The following is a 27327-nucleotide window of genomic DNA, read 5'->3' as shown; positions in this document are numbered from 1 at the left end:
TTCATCCTTATAATTGCAGGTGAACTGAAGACTTTGGCCCCCTTGGACCGGGAGAGGATTCCGGTGTACAATTTAATTGCTCGTGCTACAGATGGGGGAGGAAGATTTTGCCAGTCTGCAATCCATTTGATTCTAGAAGACGTCAATGATAACCCTCCCGTCTTCTCGACTGACTATTACACTGCCAGTGTCTATGAGAATACCGTCACCAAAGCCTTGCTGACGAGGGTGCAAGCCAATGACCCTGATGTTGGTGAGTATACTGGATGATGTGCACGGGGTGGGAAAAGGGTTCCTTCTTGGATTGTTCTATGTTCCAGAAGATGAAAATTGCATTGCCTGCCCAGATGATAAAGGGATCCTATGATTAAAACGCAATTTTTTGTGACTAACACGTAGGAATAGCCTTAAGAAAGGCTGTTCTTCTCCTACCTTTAGATGTCTTCTCCGCGCCACCGTTCGGTAGAAATCCCGGTTTTCATCGGTATGCAAATGAGTTCTCTCGCAGCACTGGGGGCGGGCCCCAGTGCTCAAAAAGCACTGGGGGCGTCCCTAATGCAGCGAGAGAAATCTCCAGCGCCGCCTCCATCTTCTTCAGGAACAGCCTCTTCATGTGTCTTCTTCCGGCGCTGGGGGTCAAACTTCTAGGCCTCAGGCAGAGCCGACTGTGCAAGCCCACAGGCCACAAGAAAATGGCTGCTTACTTACTTACAGTGATTATAGACTACCTTAGACTCCATCAAATAATGTAGCCACTGATAGTACCCCTGCCTTAGTAGAATCCTAAAATACTAAATAGATGGCCAATTAAAGGGGTTATCCAGCCTCCAACTACATCCACAGCAGTGCTAAATACTCACTGCTCCCTTGTCTTGGCTTTATATTACTTGCTGCTCCTTGTATCCCTGTTACATGCAGTAAATCTGTGGACAAACTACATTTCCCATGATTCATCTGTTTGCTCTCACTCTCTGTGAAACCCTTCCTCCTCCAGTCTGCCTGAAATGAAATCATAGGTAAAATATCACTCCCATATTCGAGGTCACATTCTGCTGTGATGTTTCCTTTGCTGGCTGAACTGCCCACAGGGATGGTTAGTGAGATTGCAAACAAAATGTCACAGCTGAGGTCAATGACCAAATAAACAGTGCTGAATTTAAGTCTGTAGTCTGAATTTAAGTGTTTAGGTCTGTGGTCTGTATTTCTTAGTGGGTTTGGGTCTGAGGGATGTATTTGTGGGTTCTAATAGGTAAAAATGAGAATCTTCAGTAGTAGTAGCAGTAGCAAAATTTTGAGACTGCTTAGGTCTCTTCATCAGGCATGGTATAACACAGTATCTGAAGAGTCACGTATTTATACACAGAAGGTCATAGGAACATGAATGAGACTAGTATCCCTAAAGCAAAGCTATCAATATAAGAACAGAAGGAAACAGCTGAAGAAGTAGATATTGGACCAGTTTGTAGATAAGGAATGTGAAATATCTGTCATGTTGTGGTCAGGGTTACAAAAATACTTTGCAACATATAGACCTGGAGTTTGTAAAGTTTGGTGGATCTGGACAGGGTTCCTATTCTTTCAGGTAGTCTGTTCCCCTTTGTAGACCTCAAGCCAGATGTACCAACCTGACAACTCCTCCAATAGTCTTGACTCCTCAAAGATGGATCCTTCAAAAACCTACGTTACTCTTTCAGGGACTTCATTTTAGGTCAAGGAGTCAATAGCGAGGAGGCAGCACTCAATCTAAGTGGTGGTAAGAGGACATGGTCGAAGGACAGGTCAAACTGGTCATTGGATGTTCTAGTGCTGGTGAAGACTGTGGTCCTAGTGAAGTATAGGGTGCTAGAGTATGGTATAGATCTTGTTCTAAGGGAATCCACTAGGCACCAGTGAAGTAAGGACATGTTGTTTGGTCCTGACTATAAAACTCAACGTACGCGGCAAAGTTGGAGAATCACTTTAGCATTTGTGTCGTTTTTCTGGTATGGATGACAATAGTAGTTATCAGAGCCATAGATCAGACCAAGGGAGTGTAGAGAATATCTACAAGTAATTGTTCTAAAACACAAAGTCATTCTCCAGTTCATCTTGATGTATCAGGAAACCTGTAGCCCGGAGCTAGAACATTTTATTTTTTTCTTCTTCTCTTTTCTTGCCAGTCGCCTCGTCCTGAACTTTCCGTGTTAGCAATTTAATCAAAAAGAAGGCTGTATCATCACGATATATTCTTACTGATGCTATTAAAATGACATTTCTGTAGACTTTCCATTTTTTAGAAGACGTTTTTCTCGCAAAGTGACACATAGTTCAAAAGGAGACTCGATGGATCTGACAGGGGTTTAAACGTTGCCGCTGGAATATACACCTTAATTGCAACACGCTCAAGTCTTAAGGTTCTGTCACACTCCTCCCAAAGTTTTGTAAGAAGCCGTCATTAAAGTCCAGATTTTAGAAAAATCAAAAAGTTCAGACTTTTCATTAGAGGGAAAGGTCGTCGTAGAAATGGAAAAAAAATTAGAATCAGCAGAATAGTACCATGTCAGTCTTGGGACCTTTCCCTTTGACCAAATAGTTTTGAGGGACTCAAATTCATCGAGTTGTTCTTGTGGATCCACCAAAAGGCTACTTGCTTCTACTTGTCTTAATTCCGCGACCTATAATTGCGGGTCATGATCATGTTTCGCCCACTGTCTTTCGTGGATCCCAGGGCATATGTTCAACCTGTTCAGTTGCACAGGGACCCAGAAGGTTAAATCATTTATTGGACTTTTTGGGACACATTGTAAAATGCCACATGTCCAAAGAGTCCAATAGTAACTCTACACTATCTTCTCCTGAGGACGTGTTAACCAAAATTAGTCATGAAATTTCTTCTGCTGCAATTCCACGTGAAGATCATCTTCTTTGGTAAAGCTTCTTTGAAGGTTTTCGTCAATGGTTGATAATCTCCAAGAACTTTTCGCGATCTTGATTACGATGAAGCTTCTTCAAAGACCCTCTTCAGTGGTAAATCTTCTCCAAAGATCTTTGTTGCAGTCTTGCTTTTTCCTCAGCTACGATTCCTTCTTTGAAGATTTCCGTCAGTGGTCAATAGGGTTGAGCCGATCTTGAGATTTCAAGATCGATTTTAAAATCCGATTTCCGATCATTTTCCAGCCAATCTCGATCCCAATCTCGATCGTGAAATTTGCTCGATCGCCGATCGGAATCCGATCTTTTCCGATCCCGATCCTCAACCCTAGTCAATGCTTCTCTATGGGAAAAGTCACTTTTAGGATTGAGCCAATCTTGAGATAACCTCCAATCTCGATCCTGCTGGAAAAGTTCAGGTCGGAATTCCGATCGCGATTGTGAAATTTACTCGATCGCCGATCGGAATCCGATCTTTTCCAATCCCGATCGCTCAACCCTAGTGGTCAATCTTCTCCAAAATCTTGGCTCGGTCTTGATTACAATGAAGCGCCTTCAAAGACCCTCTTCAGTGGTAAATCTTCTCCAAAGATCTTCGTTGCAGTCTTGCTTCTTTCTCAGCTACAATTCCATCTTTGAAAATTCCCGTCAGTGGTCCATCTTCTCCAAGAACTTGGCGCGGTCTTGATTACAATGAAGCGTCTTCAAAGATCCTCTTCAGTGGTAAATCTTCTCCAAAGATGTTCATTGTAGTCTTGCTTCTTCCTCAGCTATGACTCCTTCTTTGAAGGTTCCCGTCTGTCGTCGATCTTCTCCAAGAACTTGGCGCAGTCTTGATACTGAATAAGCTTCTTCAAAGATCCTCTTCAGTGGTAAATCTTCTCCAAAGATCTTCATTGTAATATTGCTTCTTCCTCAGCTACGATTCCTTCCTTGAAGGTTCCTGTCTGTGGTCGATCTTCTCCAAGAACTTGTGACGGTCTTGATTACGATGAAGCTTCTTCAAAAATCCTCTTCAGTGGCAAATCTTCTCCAAAGATCTTCGTTGTAGTCTTGCTTCTTCCTCAGCTATGATTCCTTCTTTGAAGGTTCCTGTCTGTGGTCGATCTTCTCCAAGAACTTGCGACGGTCTTGATTACGATGCCACTTCTTCAAAGATCTTCTTCAGTGGTAAATCTTCTCCAAAGATCTTCATTGTAGTCTTGCTTCTTCCTCAGCTACGATTCCTCAATGGTCTTCATCATTGGAAAATCTTCCTCAAGGATCTTCGTTGTCATCTAATCTTCTCACGGGTCTTTGTTGGTGGCTTGATCTCTAAGGCTTCCTCCTTGATCACGAAAATCTTCTGAAAATCTTCAGAGTTTATAGATCCACATGGTTCCCTGAACTCACACCCTTGTAAGGACTTGAAGGGTCCTAGTACTCAACCAAACGCTGGGCCTTGTTAACCCACTGGAACTCCCACCCTTCACATATTGGTGACCAATCCTAAGGCTATGTCCTGGAAAATCCCTTTAAAAGGAGGAACCGCAGCACCTGACATGTATATTACAAGAAAATCTTATGCCCAACTAAATCTTATGGCTTTTTATAAGATCACAGAGAGACCTCCAATCCCCGTATAATTTACAGCGCGTGTGATGACATGTACGCCATATTAGTATTTAGTACATTACTGGGTACCATAAACGCTTGGTCTAATAATGTGCGCTTCCCCATAAACACCTTCAATATAGCTGACATTCTGCACTGAGCTTTATGCCAAGCTCCCACATCCATAGCGGCCTATGCAGACGGCAGCGCCTCCTATTAAACATACAGCGCCATTTGTTATTCTTGCACCTCTGCGCGGCGGATGCTTTGGAATGTGGCACTTTATAAATATTCCCTAAACCAGCAACACCCCAGCTACCAGGACCACGACACGAAATAAATTATCGTCTGGATGTGCCGCGGCTTCTGCATTCTGTTTTAATTAGCACTAAAATGAGTCAGCCTGACTGGAAGGAGAAGGGAAGCATGTACCTTCCCTTCTGATCTCATTAGTGCAGATGGCCTCCGAATGCAGATGTGAAGCACAAAGAGAGGTAGTCAGGAGCTGGATCAGCAAAATAGGAGCCGAAACCAGCCAGCCGCTCAAGAGTGGAGACGAAATTAACCCTTGATCTTGCATTCCAGTTGCCTATAATTTACACATATTAATTAGACTGTATTCACACACTGTTGCTTACTTAAAGGGTGTCACCAGGACCCAGCACATCACCCCAGCCTGCAGATAGATAGGTTAGTGTCACCAGAACTAGCATATCACCCCAGCCCTGCAGATAGATAGGTTAGTGTCACCAGAACTAGCATATCACCCCAGCCCTGCAGATAGATAGGTTAGTGTCACCAGAACCAGCATATCACCCCAGCCCTGCAGATAGATAGGTTACTGTCACCAGAACCAGCATATCACCCCAGCCCTGCAGATAGATAGGTTACTGTCACCAGACCCCAGCATATCACCCCAGCCCTGCAGATAGATAGGTTAGTGTCACCAGAACCAGCATATCACCCCAGCCCTGCAGATAGGTTACTGTCACCAGAACCAGCATATCACCCCAGCCCTGCAGATAGATAGGTTACTGTCACCAGACCCAGCATATCACCCCAGCCCTGCAGATAAATAGGTTAGTGTCACCAGAACCAGCATATCACCCCAGCCCTGCAGATAGATAGGTTAGTGTCACCAGAACCAGCATATCACCCCAGCCCTGCAGATAGATAGGTTAGTGTCACCAGAACCAGCATATCACCCCAGCCCTGCAAATAGATAGGTTAGTGTCACCAGAACCAGCATATCACCCCAGCCCTGCAGATAGATAGGTTACTGTCACCAGACCCAGCATATCACCCCAGCCCTGCAGATAAATAGGTTAGTGTCACCAGAACCAGCATATTACCCCAGCCCTGCAGATAGATAGGTTACTGTCACCAGACCCAGCATATCACCCAGCCCTGCAGATAGATAGGTTAGTGTCACCAGAACCAGCATATCACCCCAGCCCTGCAGATAGATAGGTTAGTGTCACCAGAATCAGCATATCACCCCAGCCCTGCAGATAGGTTACTGTCACCAGAACCAGCATATCACCCCAGCCCTGCAGATAGATAGGTTACTGTCACCAGAACCAACATATCACCCCTGCCCTGCAGATAAATAGGTTAGTGTCACCAGAACCAGCATATCACCTCAGCCCTGCAGATAGATAGGTTAGTGTCACTATAACCAGCATATCACCCCAGCCCTGCAGATAGATAGGTTAGTGTCACCAGACCCAGCCCTGCAGATAGGTTAGTGTCACCAGAACCAGCATATCACCCCAGCCCTGCAAATAGATAGGTTAGTGTCACCAGAACCAGCATATCACCCCAGCCCTGCAGATAGATAGGTTAGTGTCACCAGAACCAGCATATCACCCCAGCCCTGCAGATAGATAGGTTACTGTCACCAGAACCAGCATATCAACCCAGCCCTGCAGATAGGTTACTGTCACCAGAACCAGCATATCACCCCAGCCCTGCAGATAGATAGGTTACTGTCACCAGAACCAACATATCACCCCTGCCCTGCAGATAAATAGGTTAGTGTCACCAGAACCAGCATATCACCTCAGCCCTGCAGATAGATAGGTTAGTGTCACCAGAACCAGCATATCACCCCAGCCCTGCAGATAGATAGGTTAGTGTCACCAGACCCAGCCCTGCAGATAGGTTAGTGTCACCAGAACCAGCATATCACCCCAGCCCTGCAGATAGATAGGTTAGTGTCACCAGAACCAGCATATCACCCCAGCCCTGCAGATAGATAGGTTAGTGTCACCAGAACCAGCATATCACCCCAGCCCTGCAGATAGATAGGTTACTGTCACCAGAACCAGCATATCATCCCAGCCCTGCAGATAAATAGGTTAGTGTCACCAGAACCAGCATATTACCCCAGCCCTGCAGATAGATAGGTTACTGTCACCAGACCCAGCATATCACCCAGCCCTGCAGATAGATAGGTTAGTGTCACCAGAACCAGCATATCACCCCAGCCCTGCAGATAGATAGGTTAGTGTCACCAGAATCAGCATATCACCCCAGCCCTGCAGATAGGTTACTGTCACCAGAACCAGCATATCACCCCAGCCCTGCAGATAGATAGGTTACTGTCACCAGAACCAACATATCACCCCTGCCCTGCAGATAAATAGGTTAGTGTCACCAGAACCAGCATATCACCTCAGCCCTGCAGATAGATAGGTTAGTGTCACTATAACCAGCATATCACCCCAGCCCTGCAGATAGATAGGTTAGTGTCACCAGACCCAGCCCTGCAGATAGGTTAGTGTCACCAGAACCAGCATATCACCCCAGCCCTGCAAATAGATAGGTTAGTGTCACCAGAACCAGCATATCACCCCAGCCCTGCAGATAGATAGGTTAGTGTCACCAGAACCAGCATATCACCCCAGCCCTGCAGATAGATAGGTTACTGTCACCAGAACCAGCATATCACCCCAGCCCTGCAGATAGGTTACTGTCACCAGAACCAGCATATCACCCCAGCCCTGCAGATAGATAGGTTACTGTCACCAGAACCAACATATCACCCCTGCCCTGCAGATAAATAGGTTAGTGTCACCAGAACCAGCATATCACCTCAGCCCTGCAGATAGATAGGTTAGTGTCACCAGAACCAGCATATCACCCCAGCCCTGCAGATAGATAGGTTAGTGTCACCAGACCCAGCCCTGCAGATAGGTTAGTGTCACCAGAACCAGCATATCACCCCAGCCCTGCAGATAGATAGGTTAGTGTCACCAGAACCAGCATATCACCCCAGCCCTGCAGATAGATAGGTTAGTGTCACCAGAACCAGCATATCACCCCAGCCCTGCAGATAGATAGGTTACTGTCACCAGAACCAGCATATCATCCCAGCCCTGCAGATAAATAGGTTAGTGTCACCAGAACCAGCATATTACCCCAGCCCTGCAGATAGATAGGTTACTGTCACCAGACCCAGCATATCACCCAGCCCTGCAGATAGATAGGTTAGTGTCACCAGAACCAGCATATCACCCCAGCCCTGCAGATAGATAGGTTAGTGTCACCAGAATCAGCATATCACCCCAGCCCTGCAGATAGGTTACTGTCACCAGAACCAGCATATCACCCCAGCCCTGCAGATAGATAGGTTACTGTCACCAGAACCAACATATCACCCCTGCCCTGCAGATAAATAGGTTAGTGTCACCAGAACCAGCATATCACCTCAGCCCTGCAGATAGATAGGTTAGTGTCACTATAACCAGCATATCACCCCAGCCCTGCAGATAGATAGGTTAGTGTCACCAGACCCAGCCCTGCAGATAGGTTAGTGTCACCAGAACCAGCATATCACCCCAGCCCTGCAAATAGATAGGTTAGTGTCACCAGAACCAGCATATCACCCCAGCCCTGCAGATAGATAGGTTAGTGTCACCAGAACCAGCATATCACCCCAGCCCTGCAGATAGATAGGTTACTGTCACCAGAACCAGCATATCATCCCAGCCCTGCAGATAAATAGGTTAGTGTCACCAGAACCAGCATATTACCCCAGCCCTGCAGATAGATAGGTTAGTGTCACCAGAACCAGCATATCACCCCAGCCCTGCAGATAGATAGGTTAGTGTCACCAGAATCAGCATATCACCCCAGCCCTGCAGATAGGTTACTGTCACCAGAACCAGCATATCACCCCAGCCCTGCAGATAGATAGGTTACTGTCACCAGAACCAACATATCACCCCTGCCCTGCAGATAAATAGGTTAGTGTCACCAGAACCAGCATATCACCTCAGCCCTGCAGATAGATAGGTTAGTGTCACTATAACCAGCATATCACCCCAGCCCTGCAGATAGATAGGTTAGTGTCACCAGACCCAGCCCTGCAGATAGGTTAGTGTCACCAGAACCAGCATATCACCCCAGCCCTGCAAATAGATAGGTTAGTGTCACCAGAACCAGCATATCACCCCAGCCCTGCAGATAGATAGGTTAGTGTCACCAGAACCAGCATATCACCCCAGCCCTGCAGATAGATAGGTTACTGTCACCAGAACCAGCATATCACCCCAGCCCTGCAGATAGGTTACTGTCACCAGAACCAGCATATCACCCCAGCCCTGCAGATAGATAGGTTACTGTCACCAGAACCAACATATCACCCCTGCCCTGCAGATAAATAGGTTAGTGTCACCAGAACCAGCATATCACCTCAGCCCTGCAGATAGATAGGTTAGTGTCACCAGAACCAGCATATCACCCCAGCCCTGCAGATAGATAGGTTAGTGTCACCAGACCCAGCCCTGCAGATAGGTTAGTGTCACCAGAACCAGCATATCACCCCAGCCCTGCAGATAGATAGGTTAGTGTCACCAGAACCAGCATATCACCCCAGCCCTGCAGATAGATAGGTTAGTGTCACCAGAACCAGCATATCACCCCAGCCCTGCAGATAGATAGGTTACTGTCACCAGAACCAGCATATCACCCCAGCCCTGCAGATAAATAGGTTAGTGTCACCAGAACCAGCATATTACCCCAGCCCTGCAGATAGATAGGTTACTGTCACCAGACCCAGCATATCACCCAGCCCTGCAGATAGATAGGTTAGTGTCACCAGAACCAGCATATCACCCCAGCCCTGCAGATAGATAGGTTAGTGTCACCAGAATCAGCATATCACCCCAGCCCTGCAGATAGATAGGTTAGTGTCACCAGAACCAGCATATCACCCCAGCCCTGCAGATAGATAGGTTACTGTCACCAGACCCAGCATATCACCCCAGCCCTGCAGATAGATAGGTTAGTGTCACCAGAACCAGCATATCACCCCAGGCCTGCACATAGATAGGTTAGTGTCACCAGAACCAGCATATCACCCCAGGCCTGCACATAGATAGGTTAGTGTCACCAGAACCAGCATATCACCCCAGGCCTGCACATAGATAGGTTACTGTCACCAGAACCAGCATATCACCCCAGCCCTGCAGATAGATAGGTTACTGTCACCAGAACCAGCATATCACCCCAGCCTTGCAGATAGATAGGTTAGTATTACCAGAATGCAGCACATGACCCCATAATCCGATTAAGACTTCTTTTGGAGGGGTTGGTCCAAGTTCTAAAAATATGCGTGTAGTTTTGCAGCTCAGCCCTATTCATTCTCTTCAATGGAACTGAGCTACAGAACCGAACAGAATCCAAGAACAGTTTTAGCGCGGTTTCTGGAAGAACACAGACGTTTTTTTTAATCCTGGTTAGCCCAAGTAATCCTGGATCTGGATGTAATGACATGTGGACCATACCAAAGACAAGAGGACTACACATGGCTGTGACCGGCTTCCACAATGATGTTGTGGCATGTAAAATATTTATCCTCTATTGATAGGATAGAGGATAAAGTGCTGAGCGATGGGGTCCCAGTAGTTGGAACCCCATAGATCCTGTTCTACATTTAGATACTAAGTCTTTCGGTATAACTGGCAGGTCTTAGTCTCAAAGAGACACATCTTTGGTGCCAAACATAACTAGTCTCATCTATACTAGAATTCTGGCTCATCTACCAAGCCTAAACTGCCTGTTAACATCTCATCTCTCTTATAATAGGACCCCTCCATGACATACATATGATAGGTTATCTTCTGTGACATCCCCTCTAAGATAATGGATTCTACCTGCGGTATATAACCAGACTTAGCACATAGCGTAGTATATGGCCACAACTGTGCTCTCTCTGTATGTTGTGTCTCTTAGGACTTCATCTCTGATCACTATGGTGTTTGTGTGCAATCATTCTGTGGAGCCTTGTGCGACCATCTGTCAGTACTGGTGGGCAGAAGGAGAAAGCTGTCCACTTGGCTTCCATTTTCCATGACCTATGTTTGGATGAAGAGCGCACAGGCGTTGCGGCATGATATTGTAGTATACAGCGCACCTGTTGTCTGCATGGAGGCGGCCAGCTATAAGAATGTCAGTGCTAGGTTGGAAGGAAACTTCTGAGATCAGGAGCTGAAACTGACTACGGCAATGAAACATAATGATATCACAGACCGCAGCGGAGTTATTGTATTGTCTGCTGCACGTCTTCTGCCGGGGAAGGAAATTATAAAGAAATCTGATATTAGTTTTTCTTTATACCTGCGGGAATTAGTTTTTCAGGTCTGTGGGGACAACCGAATTGTTCAGGCTTTTCTCTGCTCTTTCTTCTTACCTCTTCCCTTCCCCCTTTCTTCTCTTTTCATATTTTCTCAGTTGTTTTCTCTTCTTCCTTCCGTTCCATCTACTCCTTCCTTCTCTCCTCTTTTGTTTCTCTTCTTCTTCCCTTTCTTATTGTTGTTCCATACAATTCCTTTCTATGCCTTACATATTCTTTCTTCTTCCCTTGTCTCCTCTCATTTACTCTCTCTCCTTCTCTTTCCTCCACTTCTTTTTCTTCTCTTCTCTATAGTTCTTCCTTCCATTTTTTGAACTTCTTTCTTTCCTTTTTCTCCATTTTCTCTCCTCTCTTTTCTTTCCCCTCCTCTCCTTCCCTTCCATCCCGCCTTTACTTTTTTCTGTCTTCTTTCCTCATTTCCTCTCCTTCCATCCTCTTCTTAATGTCCCTCTCCTTTCTTTTTCTCCTCTCCCACTGCTTTCCTTTCAGTCCTTCCTTCTCTCCGTTTACCTCTTCAGTTTTTCTCCTTTTCTTCCACCCTTTCTTATTGTTCTTCTCTCTTTTTCTCCTTATTCTCTGTTTTCCTCTCTAGTTTTCTCTTTTCCTGTCCCTTGGGCTAGGTTCACACCTGCGTTGGACTTTTGGCAGACCCAAATAACGCAGAGCCGGTTCACTAAAACAGTGACTACTTGAATGAGGTCACCCGGTGTTTCCACAGTTTTTATACTGAAACTGGTGAAGACAAGAGTTCTCCATGCAGAACTTTTCTCTTTGCCGATTTTTGGTGGTTTCTGTGACGGAATCTCCATCTGAGACTCTCGCGCATATGTGAACATATCCTTACTTCTCTTCACTGCTCTCATCTTTTCCTTTCCTCTTCTTCTTCCTTTGCTCATTCTTTTTTTAAACTCTTATTTTTCCTTCTTTCTCCTCTATTTTTTCACTCTTCTCATTTCTTTTTCACTCCCCTCTTTCCTTCCTTCCTTCTCATCTCCACTTAACATTTTCCTGTCTTTTTACTTCATTTCCTTCCTTCTAACTTCTTCTTTGTGTCCCTTCCTTCCTTTTTTCATCTTTCCTTTTTATCCACTCCATTCATCATCTCCTCTCACCATTCTTGTCCTCCTACTTGTCCTTATCTACTCTTCCCTTCTTCATCTACTCATCCTTTCCTTATCTATTCTTCTCTTCTTATACTCATCCCTTCCTTATCTACTCATCCCTTCTTTATCTACTCTTTCCTTCTTCATCTACTCATCCTTTCCTCATCTACTCCCTTATTCATCTACTCATCCTTTCCTTTTCTTCTCGTCCCTTCCTTATCTACTCTTCCCTTCTTATACTCATCCCTTCCTTATCTACTCATTCCTTCTTTATCTACTCTTCCCTTCCTTATCTACTCCTCTCTTCTTCATCTACTCATCCCTTCCTTATCTACTCTTCCCTTCTTATACTCATCCCTTCCTTATCTACTCTTCCCTTCTTCATATACTCATCCCTTCCTTATCTACTCTTCCCTTCTTATACTCATCCCTTCCTTATCTACTCTTCCCTTCTTATACTCATCCCTTCCTTATCTACTCGTCCCTTCTTTTACTCATCCCTTCCTTATCTACTCATCTCTTCTTTATCTACTCTTCCCTTCTTCATCTACTCATCCTTTCCTCATCTACTCCCTTCTTCATCTACTCATCCTTTCCTTTTCGTCCCTTCCTTATCTACTCTTCCCTTTTTATACTCATCCCTTCCTTATCTACTCTTCCCTTCTTTATCTACTCATCCCTTCCTTATCTACTCTTCCCTTCTTATACTCATCCCTTCCTTATCTACTCTTCCCTTCTTATACTCATCCCTTCCTTATCTACTCATCCCTTCTTTATCTACTCTTCCCTTCCTTATCTACTCTTCTCTTCTTCATCTACTCATCCCTTCCTTATCTACTCTTCCCTTCTTATACTCATCCCTTCCTTATCTACTCTTCCCTTCTTTATCTACTCATCCCTTTCTTATCTACTCTTCCCTTCTTATACTCATCCTTTCCTTATCTACTCGTCCCTTCCTTTACTCATCCCTTCCTTATCTACTCATCTCTTCTTTATCTACTCTTCCCTTCTTCATCGACTCATCCTTTCCTTTTCTACTCATCCCTTCCTTATCTACTCTTCCCTTCTTCATCTACTCTTCCCTTCTTTATCCACTCTTCTCTTCATTGCTCATACAACTTCTGAATACCGATTTTGCTTTTGTATTCCAGGCATAAACCGAAAGGTGATCTACTCCCTGGTGGACTCGGCAGATGGGCATTTCACCATGGATGAGCAATCGGGCATCATAGTTCTGGAGCAGCCCCTAGACCGGGAGATCCAGTCCTCCTATAACATCACAGTGAAGGCCTCAGATCGGAGTCCTCTCCAGCCCTTATCTTCATTTGCTGTTGTTACAATCACAGTCCTTGATGTCAATGATAACCCACCAGTGTTCGAAAGGCGAGATTACCTGGTCACGGTTCCCGAGGACACAGCCATTGGCACCCAAGTGATGTTCGTGTTTGCGGCAAGCAAGGATATTGGCTCAAATGCAGACATCACTTACAGCTTTCGGACTGGAAATGAACATGGGAAGTTCAAGATCAATTCCAAAACAGGTGAGGACTTTGCCTTTTGGAGGTGTTTGACTTTTGATCACGTGACGGTTGTGGGTAGTATTGCCCAATCTCCATGTACCCCTACATGCAAAAAGTTGTATGTCTCTTGTAACATACATTAGTCTGAATTCTTGTGATTATTGTGCAACTTTTTGACTACTTGAGCAGTTACAAAATTCATGGTAACCTTTAGTTTTACAACCATCACATGACTAAAATTCGACATTGACCTGACTCTTGCTCCTTACTTATTGGTTATCCATCCAATAGAGTATGTAGTCTTTTACTCAAAACTTGTGACTGTTGTTAACCCTGCACTTTGCCACAATCAAAAAGATTTGGGAAACTGAACTATGGGGAACTGTTAAGTAGAGTCTTCCATTTGGCATATCTCTGTCCCTGCCTATGGCCTGGAAGAAACCAAGTGGTCATTGGTGATACTGAGTGTCAAACCCTTTCGAACTTGTGGCCATATTGGAAGGTACAGAAAATACATCCAGCTTGTTTTTCCTTGCAGGGGCGATAGTAGTCATCAATCCCCTGGACTACGAAGGTTGCAAAAACTTCTACCTCGTGGTAGAGGCCAAAGATGGCGGCAGCCCTCCACTTAGCGCGGTGGCTACGGTCAACATCAACCTGACGGATGTGAATGACAATCCCCCGACATTCAGCCAGGAGGTTTATAGCGCTGTCATTAGTGAAGACGCCTCTATCGGAGATTCTGTCATTACGGTAAGTGTGACCGTAAGAGCTTTACTTAAGAACCTATTAAAACTTTTATGTCCCCGAGTGTTTATTGCTCGGCTTTTTATGATTTCCTGCTTACTTGATCGACTTATGTCCTACCCAAGGTCAGGCTATAAAATAAATATCAACACGCCGCTTACAATGGCCTCCTAAAATGTAATAAGATTTTTACGGACTGAGTAAGTAAACATGCCGTCGTCTTATAAGCAAACATAATCCCTTGTACAGAGATGCGGCGGCCATAGCAAACACGACTACAGAGTGTTTAGAAAACCTAATTACATTTATGGGGCAGCAACAAGGTAAACACGAGGCACGCACCGGGCAAAGTCATTTCCTTGTGGTCTGGGTTTATTAGAGAAGTTTGACCCCGATACCCCCCCCCCCCAAAAAAAAAACCCTTGAATTGTCCTCTTATGTCAAAATTGCGTCCAGCCACCCCTTAGGTTTATCTGTTACTGACTAGAGATGAGCGAGTAGTACTCGATCGAGTAGGTATTCGATCGAATACTACGGTAATCGAAATACTCATACTCGATCAAGTACCACTCGCTGTTCGAATGTAAAAGTTCGATGCAGAACCAGCATTGATTGGCCGAATGCTATACAGTCGGCCAATCAACGCTGGTTCTTCTCCTACCTTTAGACGTCTTCTCCGTGCAGCTTCCCCGCGGCGTCTTCCGGCTCTGAATTCACTCTGCCAGGCATCGGGCCTGGGCAGAGCCGACTGCGCATGTCTGCTTGTAGTGCGGGCATGCACATTCGGCTATGCCCAAGCCCGATGCCTGGCAGAGTGAATAAATAGCCAGAAGACGCTGCGGGGACGCTGCAAGGAGAAGACTTCTCGGAGGATCCAGCCCGACCCTCACTCGTGGTCTGGGTAAGTATAATTTGATCGAATGTTGCCTACCCCTGAAACGAGCATTTTCCCCCATAGACTATAATAGGGTTCGACATTCGATTCGAGTAGTCGAATATTGAGGGGCTACTCACAACGAATATCGAACCTCGAACATTTTACTGTTCGCTCATCTCTATTACTGACTGCTATTATAGATCTCACAGCTTTCCTGGTCTCTTATATGGCAGACCAGTGTACCCATGGAAGGAGACATCTGCCATGCCATAGCCAAGGAAGCTGGGTGACAACTCCGATGAAAGCGGTAATAACTACCATTGGTTGTTACCCAGTTTTGCCAAAAATAAGTCTAGGTATGAATAATTATAACAGTACAGGATTTTTTTTTTTGCAACCCTTTCCAGCCCGATGAGCATCAACGACTCTTCTTTTGAGGTCCTCAGAAATTTCCTTTTTTCATGCCATCATATACGTCCACAAACGTGTTGTGTTTGATCGATCCCAGTCCTTTGTATAGGTCACCCCCCCTCACACTTGGTTGGTGTTCACCCAATGGATTGATCTGCGTGCTCTGGAAAGCGGCCGATCTGTGGGGGTCCTAATGGTTGGATCTAAATTGCTGACCTATCTTAATGCAGGTTTACTCGCAGTCTATTTTTTGCTTTTACTAATAGTCATATCATTTTCAATCTTAGGTATTTGCTGAAGACTTGGACAGCCCATCCAATGGACTTATAACCTTTTCTATCGTTAATGGTGACCAAGACAACCAGTTCTCGGTCGATCCGGTCATAGGGCTGATTAAAGTGAAGGACAGGCTGGATCGGGAGCGGGTATATTTTGTTTATTGAGTTATATGCATGGATTGTAATAATAGAAATTTAATTCCAGCGCTCCCTCTTTGTTATATGGCGCACTCATGGATACAATATATGTACAGTCCTATGAAAAAGTTTGGGCACCCCTATTAATCTTAATCATTTTTAGTTCTAAATATTTTGGTGTTTGCAACAGCCATTTCAGTTTGATCTATCTAATAACTGATGGACACAGTAATATTTCAGGATTGAAATGAGGTTTATTGTACTAACAGAAAATGCGCAATATGCATTAAACCAAAATTTGACCGGTGCAAAAGTATGGGCACCTCAACAGAAAAGTGACATTAATATTTAGTAGATCCTCCTTTTGCAAAGATAACAGCCTCTAGTCGCTTCCTGTAGCTTTTAATCAGTTCCTGGATCCTGGATGAAGGGATTTTGGACCATTTCTTTCTACAAAACAATTCAAGTTCAGTTAAGTTTGATGGTCACCGAGCATGGACAGCCCGCTCTCAAATGATCTGAAAACAAAGATTGTTCAACATAGTTGTTCAGGGGAAGGATACAAAACGTTGTCTGAGAGATTTAACCTGTCAGTTTCCACTGTGAGGAACATAGTAAGGAAATGGAAGACCACAGGGACAGTTCTTGTTAAGCCCAGAAGTGGCAGGCCAAGAAAAATATCAGAAAGGCAGAGAAGAAGAATGGTGAGAACAGTCAAGGACAATCCACAGACCACCTCCAAAGAGCTGCAGCATCATCTTGCTGCAGATGGGGTCACTGTGCATCGGTCAACAATACAGCGCACTTTGCACAAGGAGAAGCTGTATGGGAGAGTGATGAGAAAGAAGCCGTTTCTGCACGTACGCCACAAATAGAGTTGCCTGAGGTATGCAAAAGCACATTTGGAGAAGCCAACTTCATTTTGGAAACAAAGATTGAGTTGTTTGGTCATACAAAAAGGCGTTATGCATGGCGTCCAAAAAGAAACAGCATTCCAAGAAAAACACTTGCTACCCACTGTAAAATTTGGTGGAGTTTCCATCATGCTTTGGGGCTGTGTGGCCAATGCCGGCACCGGGAATCTTGTTAAAGTTGAGGGTCGCATGGATTCCACTCAGTATCAGCAGATTCTTGAGAATAATGTTCAAGAATCAGTGACGAAGTTGAAGTTACGCCGGGGATGGATATTTCAGCAAGACAATGATCCAAAACACCGCTCCAAATCAACTCAGGCATTCATGCAGAGGAACAATTACAATGTTCTGGAATGGCCATCCCAGTCCCCAGACCTGAATATCATTGAACATCTGTGGGATGATTTGAAGCGGGCTGTCCATGCTCGGCGACCATCTAACTTAACTGAACTTGAATTGTTTGTCCAAAATACCTTTATCCAGGATCCAGGAACTGATTAAAAGCTACAGGAAGCGACTAGAGGCTGTTATCTTTGCAAAAGGAGGATCTACTAAATATTAATGTCACTTTTCTGTTGAGGTGCCCATACTTTTGCACCGGTCAAATTTTGGTTTAATGCATATTGCACATTTTCTGTTAGTACAATAAACCTCATTTCAATCCTGAAATATTACTGTGTCCATCAGTTATTAGATATATCAAACTGAAATGGCTGATGCAAATACCAAAATATTTAGAACTAAAAATGATTAAGATTAATAGGGGTGCCCAAACTTTTTCATAGGACTGTATATGGTAAAAATTGCCCAAAATTCCATAGAAGATTCTAATAATTCTAGGCAATCTAGATAACTGGAGATGCACATACGAGTAACCGTGCTGATTTATAGTGACATATCTCCTAGTACAGAATAGAATTACAATGAGGCAGGGGCTATAGAGGAAGCCTTGTGTGAAGTGACAAGTCCCCTGGAAGTGGATAAGAATGACTCTTCACACCGTCAGATTATCATATGTTCCCGAGAGGTCCCTAAGCTGAGACTTTACTTCCCATCCTACCCATAAATATAGAGCTATCGCACATTTATGGAGAATGTCTTACAAGGATATACTGTATGCAGCTTTGTATAACGACAATATAGAATATTTTAGAATGGCTAATATACCTGTAGATGAGGCGTAGGTTCCTGGGCTCTATGCAGTCTCTACAACAGGACCGCCAACCACATATAGCATTTGTTGTAGTAGACTCCTTCCAGTATTAGAGCACAGGTACCTAGTTGTGCCCCATCTAACATTAAGGTCACTGCCTCCTGCAACGCCAGCACACTCCTCCCCTGCTGCTATCAAATTCCCATGCTCTTATTTTGTACGGCTCTCCAATAGTCGGGACAATGCAATTCCAATGGTCTTCATCGTTCCGGACATGCGGGAAGTTATACGTTCACAGCAGATTGAAACGTTCAATCCTCGTAGTCATACGGAGTCCAGTCCTTACTTATGATACATAGTCATGTGAATGAGCATGTCATGTCTTCCCACAGAATCAGAACATTTCTCTCCTGGTGTTGTCATCATTCCCAAATCTTCCTGGTAACATAGTTATTTAAGCAAGCAGGTCACTACTTTTCACAAAGTCATTGCACTCCTCCTCTTCTGCTGCTGTAACCATTGCCTTGATCCCATTAGCTACATAGTATTCTGGGCCTATCCCACTTCATAGTCCTGCTGCCATCGTGTCATAATACTTGCAAGGACAGGACTATGAGTAACAACTATTATGACACGATGGGGCCGGTCACTGCCTCCCACAAGATCAACATACTCAAATATTCCCGTTTGAGGGTGCATATGGTTCATCCTATGGTTACCCACACTCTGATAGTTCCCATAGACTAATGCTTGGCTAATATGATCTGAAATGGGCTGGTCACTGCCTCCTACAAGTTCAACCCTCTCTTGTCCTGCTGCTGTCATCTTTCCCATGATTCAACTCCTGTTTTAGCTTTGTACCTTTCACGGCATTGCCAGTATCATACGCCACATTGTCCTCACTAATTTAACCCTATATATAGACAAGTCACTTTCTCCCACAACATCAGCACACTCCTCTCCCGCTGCTATTATCATTAAATACCCATAAGAACTTTTTTTCTTACATTTTTAGTATTTTCTTTTTTAGGTATCTGGCTACTCGCTGTTGATACAAGCCAGGGATAGCGGTTTTCCACCTCTCTCATCCACCGTGACCGTAAATATTGATATTTCAGATATCAATGACAACAGCCCCCAGTTTACACCTGCCAACTACAGCGCCGTCATACAGGTAAGCAACAGAGAATAGTATGGCAACTCTTATGAATAGTAATCATTATTGGTATTAGGTGCCTGCACATTTCCATTTTCTTTTTTTTTTTTTAAATTCATAGAAGATTCATGGGGGTCCGACACCCAGGACCCCATGCATCGCATATATGAAGCTGCAACACTTCTGCTTCACAGGTCATATGACATCACATCCATCAGTCACATGTCCTGATCACAGCTCAGTCCCATTCAAGAGAATAGCTGAATGAGCTGTCATACCAAGCACAGCCACTATGCAATATATGGCGCTGTGCTTGGTAAGTACTGAAGGAGCTGCAGCACTCATACGAACACTGAGGCTTCTTCAAACAGCTGATCTGCCGGGGGCCCCAGGTGTCACTCTCTTATGGATTTTTAATTGATGACCTGTCCTAAGCGTAGGTCCTCAATTAACAAGTTCTGGGAAACCCCTTTAACATTAGAAGCTGCTTTAGGCTGAGGCCCCACGTTGCGAAAACGCAGATTTTTGGTAACAAATTTTACTGCTATTTTTTTAAGGCCTCGTTCACATCTGCCTGGTAATCCGTTCGTGGGAGTCCATATGGGGGCCCCCCAAACAGACTACCAAACACATTGGAAAGCGTTGTGCAGTGAAAGCCCCATAGACTATAATGGCGACCGTATGGTCTCTGCATGAGTCATGCGGACAGGAAAGTAGCTCGTGAACTACAGTACTTTTCTGTCCTCATGTTCCATGTGGGGACCGTACGGAAAGCACATGGACCCCACTATAGTCTATGGGGTCTGTGTGCTTTCACTGCACACTGCCTGGCAATGTGTTCGTTAGTCCATTGGGGAGGTCTCCATGTGGACTCCCCCAAACGGATTACCGATGCAGATGTGAATGAGGCCTGAGTCAAAACCAAGAATGGCTTCAAAAGGAATGGAAATTGTATAGAAAGTTCTTCTACTTCTCTCTTCTGCTCAATCCATTCCTGGCTCAAAAAGCTGCAGCAAACTCTACAACGTGGGGCCTTAGTCTTAAGTTGGTGTATGGTAAACTTCCTTTAATCTAGCATTGGATCATTCAGAAATTCTAACAATAATGCAATTGTTTCCAAAACAGAAGGTTGGAGCACAAACTGTAGTCTCCAATAGAGATGAGCGAGTAGTGTTTGATCGAGTAGGTGTTCAGTCGAATACTACGGTATTCAAAATACTCGTACTCGATCGAACACTACTAGCTGTTCGACGTTTAAGGTTCGATGCAGAACCAGCGTTGATTGGCAGAATGCTATACATTCTGCCAATCAACGCTGGTTCTTCTCTAACCTTTTCGAAGTCTTCTCCGTGCTGCGTCCCCGCGTCTTCTTCCGGGTGGAATTCACTCTGCCTAGGCATCCGGCCTAGGCAGAGCCGACTGCGCATGCGCAGTCGGCTCTGCCTAGGCCCCGATGCCTAGGCAGAGTGAATTCCAGCCGGAAGACGCCGAGGGGGCGCTGCGCAGGGAGAAGACTTCAAGGGGAATCCCGCCCGACCGTCACTCGTGGACTTGGTAAGTATAATTGTATTGAATTTTGCCTACCCCTGAAACGAGCATTTCCCCCATAGACTATAATAGGGTTCGAAATCCGTTCGAACAGCCGAACAGTGTGCGGCTGTTCGAATTGGATTTCGAACCTCGGACATTTTAGTGTTCGCTCATCTCTAGTCTCCAACCTTTAGCTTTCCTGATCTTGTGAAAATTCAATACCCATCATACATATACTAGAAGTTGTAGACTAGATACATGCGCTCGGGCTGGAAGCCTCCACCTCATTCTTCATTTTCGAACACAAATGCAGCATTAGAATGAATAGTCACCTTCAACTATGTCATGCCAAGTTCTGCACAACTCCTGCCTTTTAGCATCTAGGTAATATAAATTGTTTCACGCCTTGTGCATTAACGGTAACGCGGCCATTATTCTAACACTCTGCCGACAATTATCCACTTTGCCCGATAGATGTGAAGCTAAGCAGAAGATAGTTAATGTATAATGTGGGTCGCGGACAGGTTAGTCTTGTAAACAAGTTCAGATGCCGCCTAATCACTTGACCGAGGACTAAATGTGACTTATGAATCATTTCTGTGGCTGTCTCGCCGAGAAGTCCATTACCGCGCTCTAATGAATGAGCCGGGCTTCTACGTCACGTTGCAACGCCGCGGATATGGATTAATGGATTTTTATATAAAAATCTGACTATATGAACATAAGGAGCTCATTGTAATTTCATGTGGCCGTAATGTTCTCATAAATGTGTATTTCAGCGAAGAGGAGAACATTCTGCACAGTAAGTGGTTGGACTTGGTGTTTCGGCACTCAACGCAACCACCAAGCTCTATCTCGCCTAACACTATCTAATATACATGAGTCCATCTGTAACTTAGTTCTAATTTGTTCAAGGACGCCATTCTCTTATTAAAGGGAACCTGTCAGCAGATATTAGATGCTAAAACCAAGTGCGGTCCCTGGCAAGGCCATCGCATGGAATCTCCAATGATGGACATTTCACCCATGTTGACACCCACAATAAAATAACAACTTGGTTTTTGGTATAAATGAATACATAATGTACTGTAATGGCTGACTTTATATTGTAGGAGAACAAACCAACTGGTACAAGTATTCTCCAGCTAGTAGTCACCGACAAAGACTCCTACCACAACGGACCACCCTTTACGTTCACCATAATAAGTGGAAATGAAGGTGGCAAGTTTGTACTGGACCAGTCCGGAGTCTTAAGGTCTGCTGTTGTTTTTCAACACACGGTGGCAAATGAGCATCTCCTCAACATACAGGTATTTCAAGGTCTATTCTGCTGGGGTAGATATGTATCCTCTGGGGTATAAGTATAATAATCTTTATTATTAGTCACTGATCATAAGAGCTTACACTGTACAAGAGAGAGGACTCTGCCCATAAGAGCTTACACTCTACAGGAGAGAGGACCCTGCTCATAAGAACTTACACTCTACAGGAGAGAGGACCCTGCTCATAAGAGCTTACACTCTACAGGAGAGAGGTCACTGCCTATAAGAGCTTACACTCTACAGGAGAGAGGACCCTGCACATAAGAGCTTACACTCTACAGGAGAGAGGTCCCTGCCCATAAGAGCTTATAGTCTACAGGAGAGAGGACCCTGCCCATAAGAGCTTATAGTCTACAGGAGAGAGGTCCCTGCCCATAAGAGCTTACACTCTACAGGAGAGAGGTCCCTGCCTATAAGAGCTTACACTCTACAGGAGAGAGGTCCCTGCCCATAAGAGCTTACACTCTACAGGAGAGAGGACCCTGCCCATAAGAGCTTACACTACAGGAGAGAGGACCCTGTCCATAAGAGCTTACACTCTACAGAAGAGAGGACCCTGCCCATAAGAGCTTACACTCTACAGGAGAGAGGACCCTGCCCATAAGAGCTTACACTCTACAGGAGAGAGGTCCCTGCCCATAAGAGCTTACACTCTACAGGAGAGAGGACTCTACCCATAAGAGCTTACACTCTACAGAAGAGAGGACCCTGCCCATAAGAGCTTACACTCTACAGGAGAGAGGTCACTGCCCATAAGAGCTTACACTCTACAGGAGAGAGGACCTTGCACATAAGAGCTTACACTCTACAGGAGAGAGGACCCTGCCCATAAGAGCTTACACTCTACAGGAGAGAGGACCCTGCCCATAAGAGCTTACACTCTACAGGAGAGGACCCTGCCCATAAGAGCTTACACTCTACAGGAGAGAGGACCCTGCCCATAAGAGCTTACACTCTACAGGAGAGAGGACCCTGCCCATAAGAGCTTACACTCTACAGGAGAGAGGTCCCTGCCCATAAGAGCTTACACTCTACAGGAGAGAGGACCCTGCCCATAAGAGCTTACACTCTACAGGAGAGAGGACCCTGCCCATAAGAGCTTACACTCTACAGGAGAAATATCCCTGCCCAGTTGTAGGTTATTGGCTGATGAGTGGGTTAGTAGATGGAGATTGAATTGGAGACAGAATGATGAGCGTTATAGAGAGCTTCGTACACTGGAAGTTTTGAGTCTGACTCCAACCAATCTGAAATCAATGGCTCATCTTTAGGCCTTCCTATTGATAGTCCCAGACAACCCCTTTAATGAATGTCACATATGACATGTTTGTGTCTTCTAGGAAGTCCTAAATCTACTTTCTATCTCTTCAAAACAGGTGAAAGATTCAGGAAAACCACCCCTGGTCTCTCAAACCTACATACACGTAAGAGTCATTGAAGAGAGTGTCCACAAACCTTCTGCCATCCCACTGGAGATCTACATTGTCACCATGGAAGACGATTTCCCAGGTGGCGTCATCGGCAAGATCCACGCCACCGATCAGGATGTCTACGATGTCCTCTCCTACAGCCTCAAATCAGAGCAGAAAAGTTTATTCAAAGTAAACAATCACGACGGTAAAGTCATCGCCCTCGGAGGTCTCGATGGGGGCAAATACAATCTCAACGTATCGGTCAGCGATGGCCGCTATCAAGTTTCGGTGGATGTCACGGTTCATGTTGAGCAGTTGATTCAGGATATGTTATACAACGCAGTCACTATACGGTTTGAGAACATCTCTCCTGAAGATTTTGTAGGGCTTCATCTGCACGGTTTTCGACGTACCCTCCGGAACGCGGTTCTGACGCAGAAAGAAGACAGCCTGTATATCATCAGTATTCAGCCGGTAGCCGGCACTAACCAGCTCGACATGCTATTTGCCGTACAAATGCAGAGCGGAGGTTTCTATAAGCCGGCCTATTTGATTCAGAAGCTCTCCAATGCGAGGCGACATTTGGAAAATGTAATTCGGATATCAACCATCTTGGAGAAGAATTGTTCGGGATTGGATTGTCAGGAGCAACATTGCGAACAGACGTTGTCTATAGATTCCCACTCGCTGATGACCTACAGCACGGCCAGAATCAGCTTCGTGTGTCCCCGGTTTTACAGGAACGTGCGCTGTATATGTAATGGTGAGTAGATGCGTGGACGGTATAATTCCTGTAGTCCGGCATTGATGGCGCTTGGGTGTTATTGGATTACGGGATGGTTTAGGTCATGTATAGAACTCACCCATAGGTTGCACTATGGGCTGGGCCTACACAATGACATTGGCCAAGCCACGTGGAAGTAATGATTGCGAATACGGTTCCGATAACGCAACTGTGACGCAACACAAAAAATCCAAATTTTGTTTATAGTCTGCAAGACACTTGTGAGTTTGATCAAATAGATCATAGGTGACTTTGACTCACATGTAAAGACTATTGCAGCCGCAACGTATACGGCACTTAGTGTGTGTCCAAAGTAAAGGGGCAACGAAAGGCCTAAGGGCATGCTAATTCCTCCTGGCCCCATGGGATACGTATAGATCCGACTGGGAGGGCAGCCTCTGCAGCCCAAATGGTTCTGCCCCTGCCTTAGAGAATGAATGTATAATGAAGGATGTTTTGGTGCTGGCAGTGTTTTTGTTATTTGAAACCTGTATGGCGGTATTATTTGATCATTGTTTTGTGGTATTATTTGAGTCCTGTATGTCGGTATTATTTGATCATTGTTTTGTGGTATTATTTGAGCCTTGTATGGCGGTGTTATTTTATCATTGTTTTGTGGTATTATTTGAGCCCTGTATGGCAGTATTATTTGATCATTGTTTCGTAATATTATTTGAGCCCTATATGGCGGTATAATTTGTTCATGTTTTTTTTTTATATTATTTGAGCCCTATATGGCAGAATTATTTGTTTATTGTTTTGTGGCATTATTTGAGCCCTGTATGGCGGTATTATTTGATCATTGTTTTGTGGTATTACTTGAACCCTCTATGGCGGTATTATTTGATCATTGTTTTGTGGTATTATTTGAGCCCTTTATGGCAGTATTATTTGATTATTGTTTTGTGGTATTATGTGAGCCCTGTATGGCAGTATTATTTGATCATTATTTGTAACATTATTTGAACCCTATATGGCGGTATTACTTGGTTCATTGTTTGGTGATATTATTTGAGCCCTGTAAGGTGGTATTATTTGATCATTGTTTTGTGATATTATTTGAGCCCTGTATTGATGGTGCTCTGAATGGTGATATTATTTGAGCCCTGTTCGGCGGTATTATTTGATCATTGTTTTGTGGTATTACTTGAACCCTCTATGGCGGTATTTTTTGATCATTGTTTTGTGATATATATTTTAGCCCTGTATTAATTGTGCTATGAATGGTGATATTAATGGAGCATTGCATTACTTGAGCACTGAGGTAGAATTGGAGCACTGAAAAGAGCTATTATTTTAGCAATATATTTTGCATTATTTGAGTTCTGTATGGTGGTATTATTTGACCACAGTCAGTGGCGTAACTAGGAATGGCGGGGCCCCGTGGCGAACTTTTGACATGGGGCCCCCCCGACACCGAAGATCTCGACCGAGTCCCTCCTACGCATTCCTGCGCGCTCTATTATGTACCTTAGTGGCCCCTGCACACAGTATTATACCCAATAATGGCCCCTGCACACAGTATTATGTCCCTTAGTTGCCCCTACACACAGTATTATCCCCCATAGTGGCCCCTGCACACAGTATTATGTCCCATAGTGGCCCCTGCACACAGTATTATACCCAATAGTGGCTCCTGCACACAGTATTATGTCCCATAGTGGCCCCTGCACACAGTATTATGTCCCATAGTGGCCCCTGCACACAGTATTATACCCAATAGTGGCTCCTGCACACAGTATTATGTCCCATAGTGGCCCCTGCACACAGTATTATCCCCCATAGTGGCCCCTTGTACACAGTATTATGTCCCATAGTGGCCCCTGCACACAGTATTATACCCAATAGTGGCCCCTGCACACAGTATTATGTCCCATAGTGGCCCCTGCACACAGTATTATACCCAATAGTGGCTCCTGCACACAGTATTATGTCCCATAGTGGCCCCTGCACACAGTATTATCCCCCATAGTGGCCCCTTGTACACAGTATTATGTCCCATAGTGGCCCCTGCACACAGTATTATACCCAATAGTGGCTCCTGCACACAGTATTATGTCCCATAGTGGCCCCTGCACACAGTATTATACCCAATAGTGGCTCCTGCACACAGTATTATGTCCCATAGTGGCCCCTGCACACAGTATTATCCCCCATAGTGGCCCCTTGTACACAGTATTATGTCCCATAGTGGCCCCTGCACACAGTATTATGTCCCTTAGTGGCCCCTACAGGACTAAATACTGTCACCCGCTGACCGCTATACCAGGACAAATTGTGGATAAAAAAAAATCTGGTCCTGTGCATTACAATTTAGTAACTCCATGTGCCTCATATTAATAGCAGTTAACCCTATCATCTCCCTCACATTAACCCCTGTGTACCTCACATAAGAGTTACTGATATGTGAGAGACATGGAGGTAATAATAAAGTATCTTCATTACTATTACCCCCAAATGTCTCACATATCAGTAACTCTTATGGTGAGGCAAACAGGGGTTAATGTGAGGGAGATGATGGGGTTAACTGCTATTACTATGAGGCACATGGAGTCACTAAAACACAAGTAATCCCCCCAAATGCCTGATAGTAATAAGTATAGTAACCCCAGTACGTACCTGTGTAGCTTCAGTTTCATTTTCCTGGAGCAGCTTCTTCCTCCAGTGCAGGACGGCAGGGATAAGCCCCGCCTCCTCCTCTCATTGGTGGGCAGAGGAGAGCAGAGAAAGGGAGGGGGGAGAGAGGGGGAGCGTCCTGCAGCGCTGACAGGAGCCAGACCTGAAGCTCCTGTGTCTCAGCCATTGCTGCAGCTTCGGGGCCCCCTGTTGGTGGAAAGTA

At 44.9% G+C, this 27327-nt stretch overlaps 1 protein-coding gene across 6 annotated transcripts in view; it reads left to right on the top strand.

Annotated features, from left to right (window-relative positions):
- The window catches only part of FAT3 (FAT atypical cadherin 3), a 502317-nt gene that overhangs the window by 440072 nt on the left and 34918 nt on the right, over positions 1-27327 (top strand). For all 6 annotated transcript variants that reach the window (XM_075266169.1, XM_075266167.1, XM_075266168.1 and 3 more), the window contains 7 exons: positions 20-253; positions 13398-13787; positions 14305-14519; positions 16089-16226; positions 19315-19458; positions 22083-22280; positions 23669-24467. In XM_075266169.1, the coding sequence (XP_075122270.1) occupies positions 20-253; positions 13398-13787; positions 14305-14519; positions 16089-16226; positions 19315-19458; positions 22083-22280; positions 23669-24467 (2118 nt within the window). The remainder of the gene's footprint in view (positions 1-19; positions 254-13397; positions 13788-14304; positions 14520-16088; positions 16227-19314; positions 19459-22082; positions 22281-23668; positions 24468-27327) is intronic.

The sequence above is a fragment of the Leptodactylus fuscus genome, chromosome 2 (genome assembly GCF_031893055.1).
Source record: "Leptodactylus fuscus isolate aLepFus1 chromosome 2, aLepFus1.hap2, whole genome shotgun sequence".
In the NCBI taxonomy this organism is placed as follows: domain Eukaryota; kingdom Metazoa; phylum Chordata; class Amphibia; order Anura; family Leptodactylidae; genus Leptodactylus; species Leptodactylus fuscus.
This window is presented reverse-complemented; position numbering and strand designations above follow the sequence as displayed.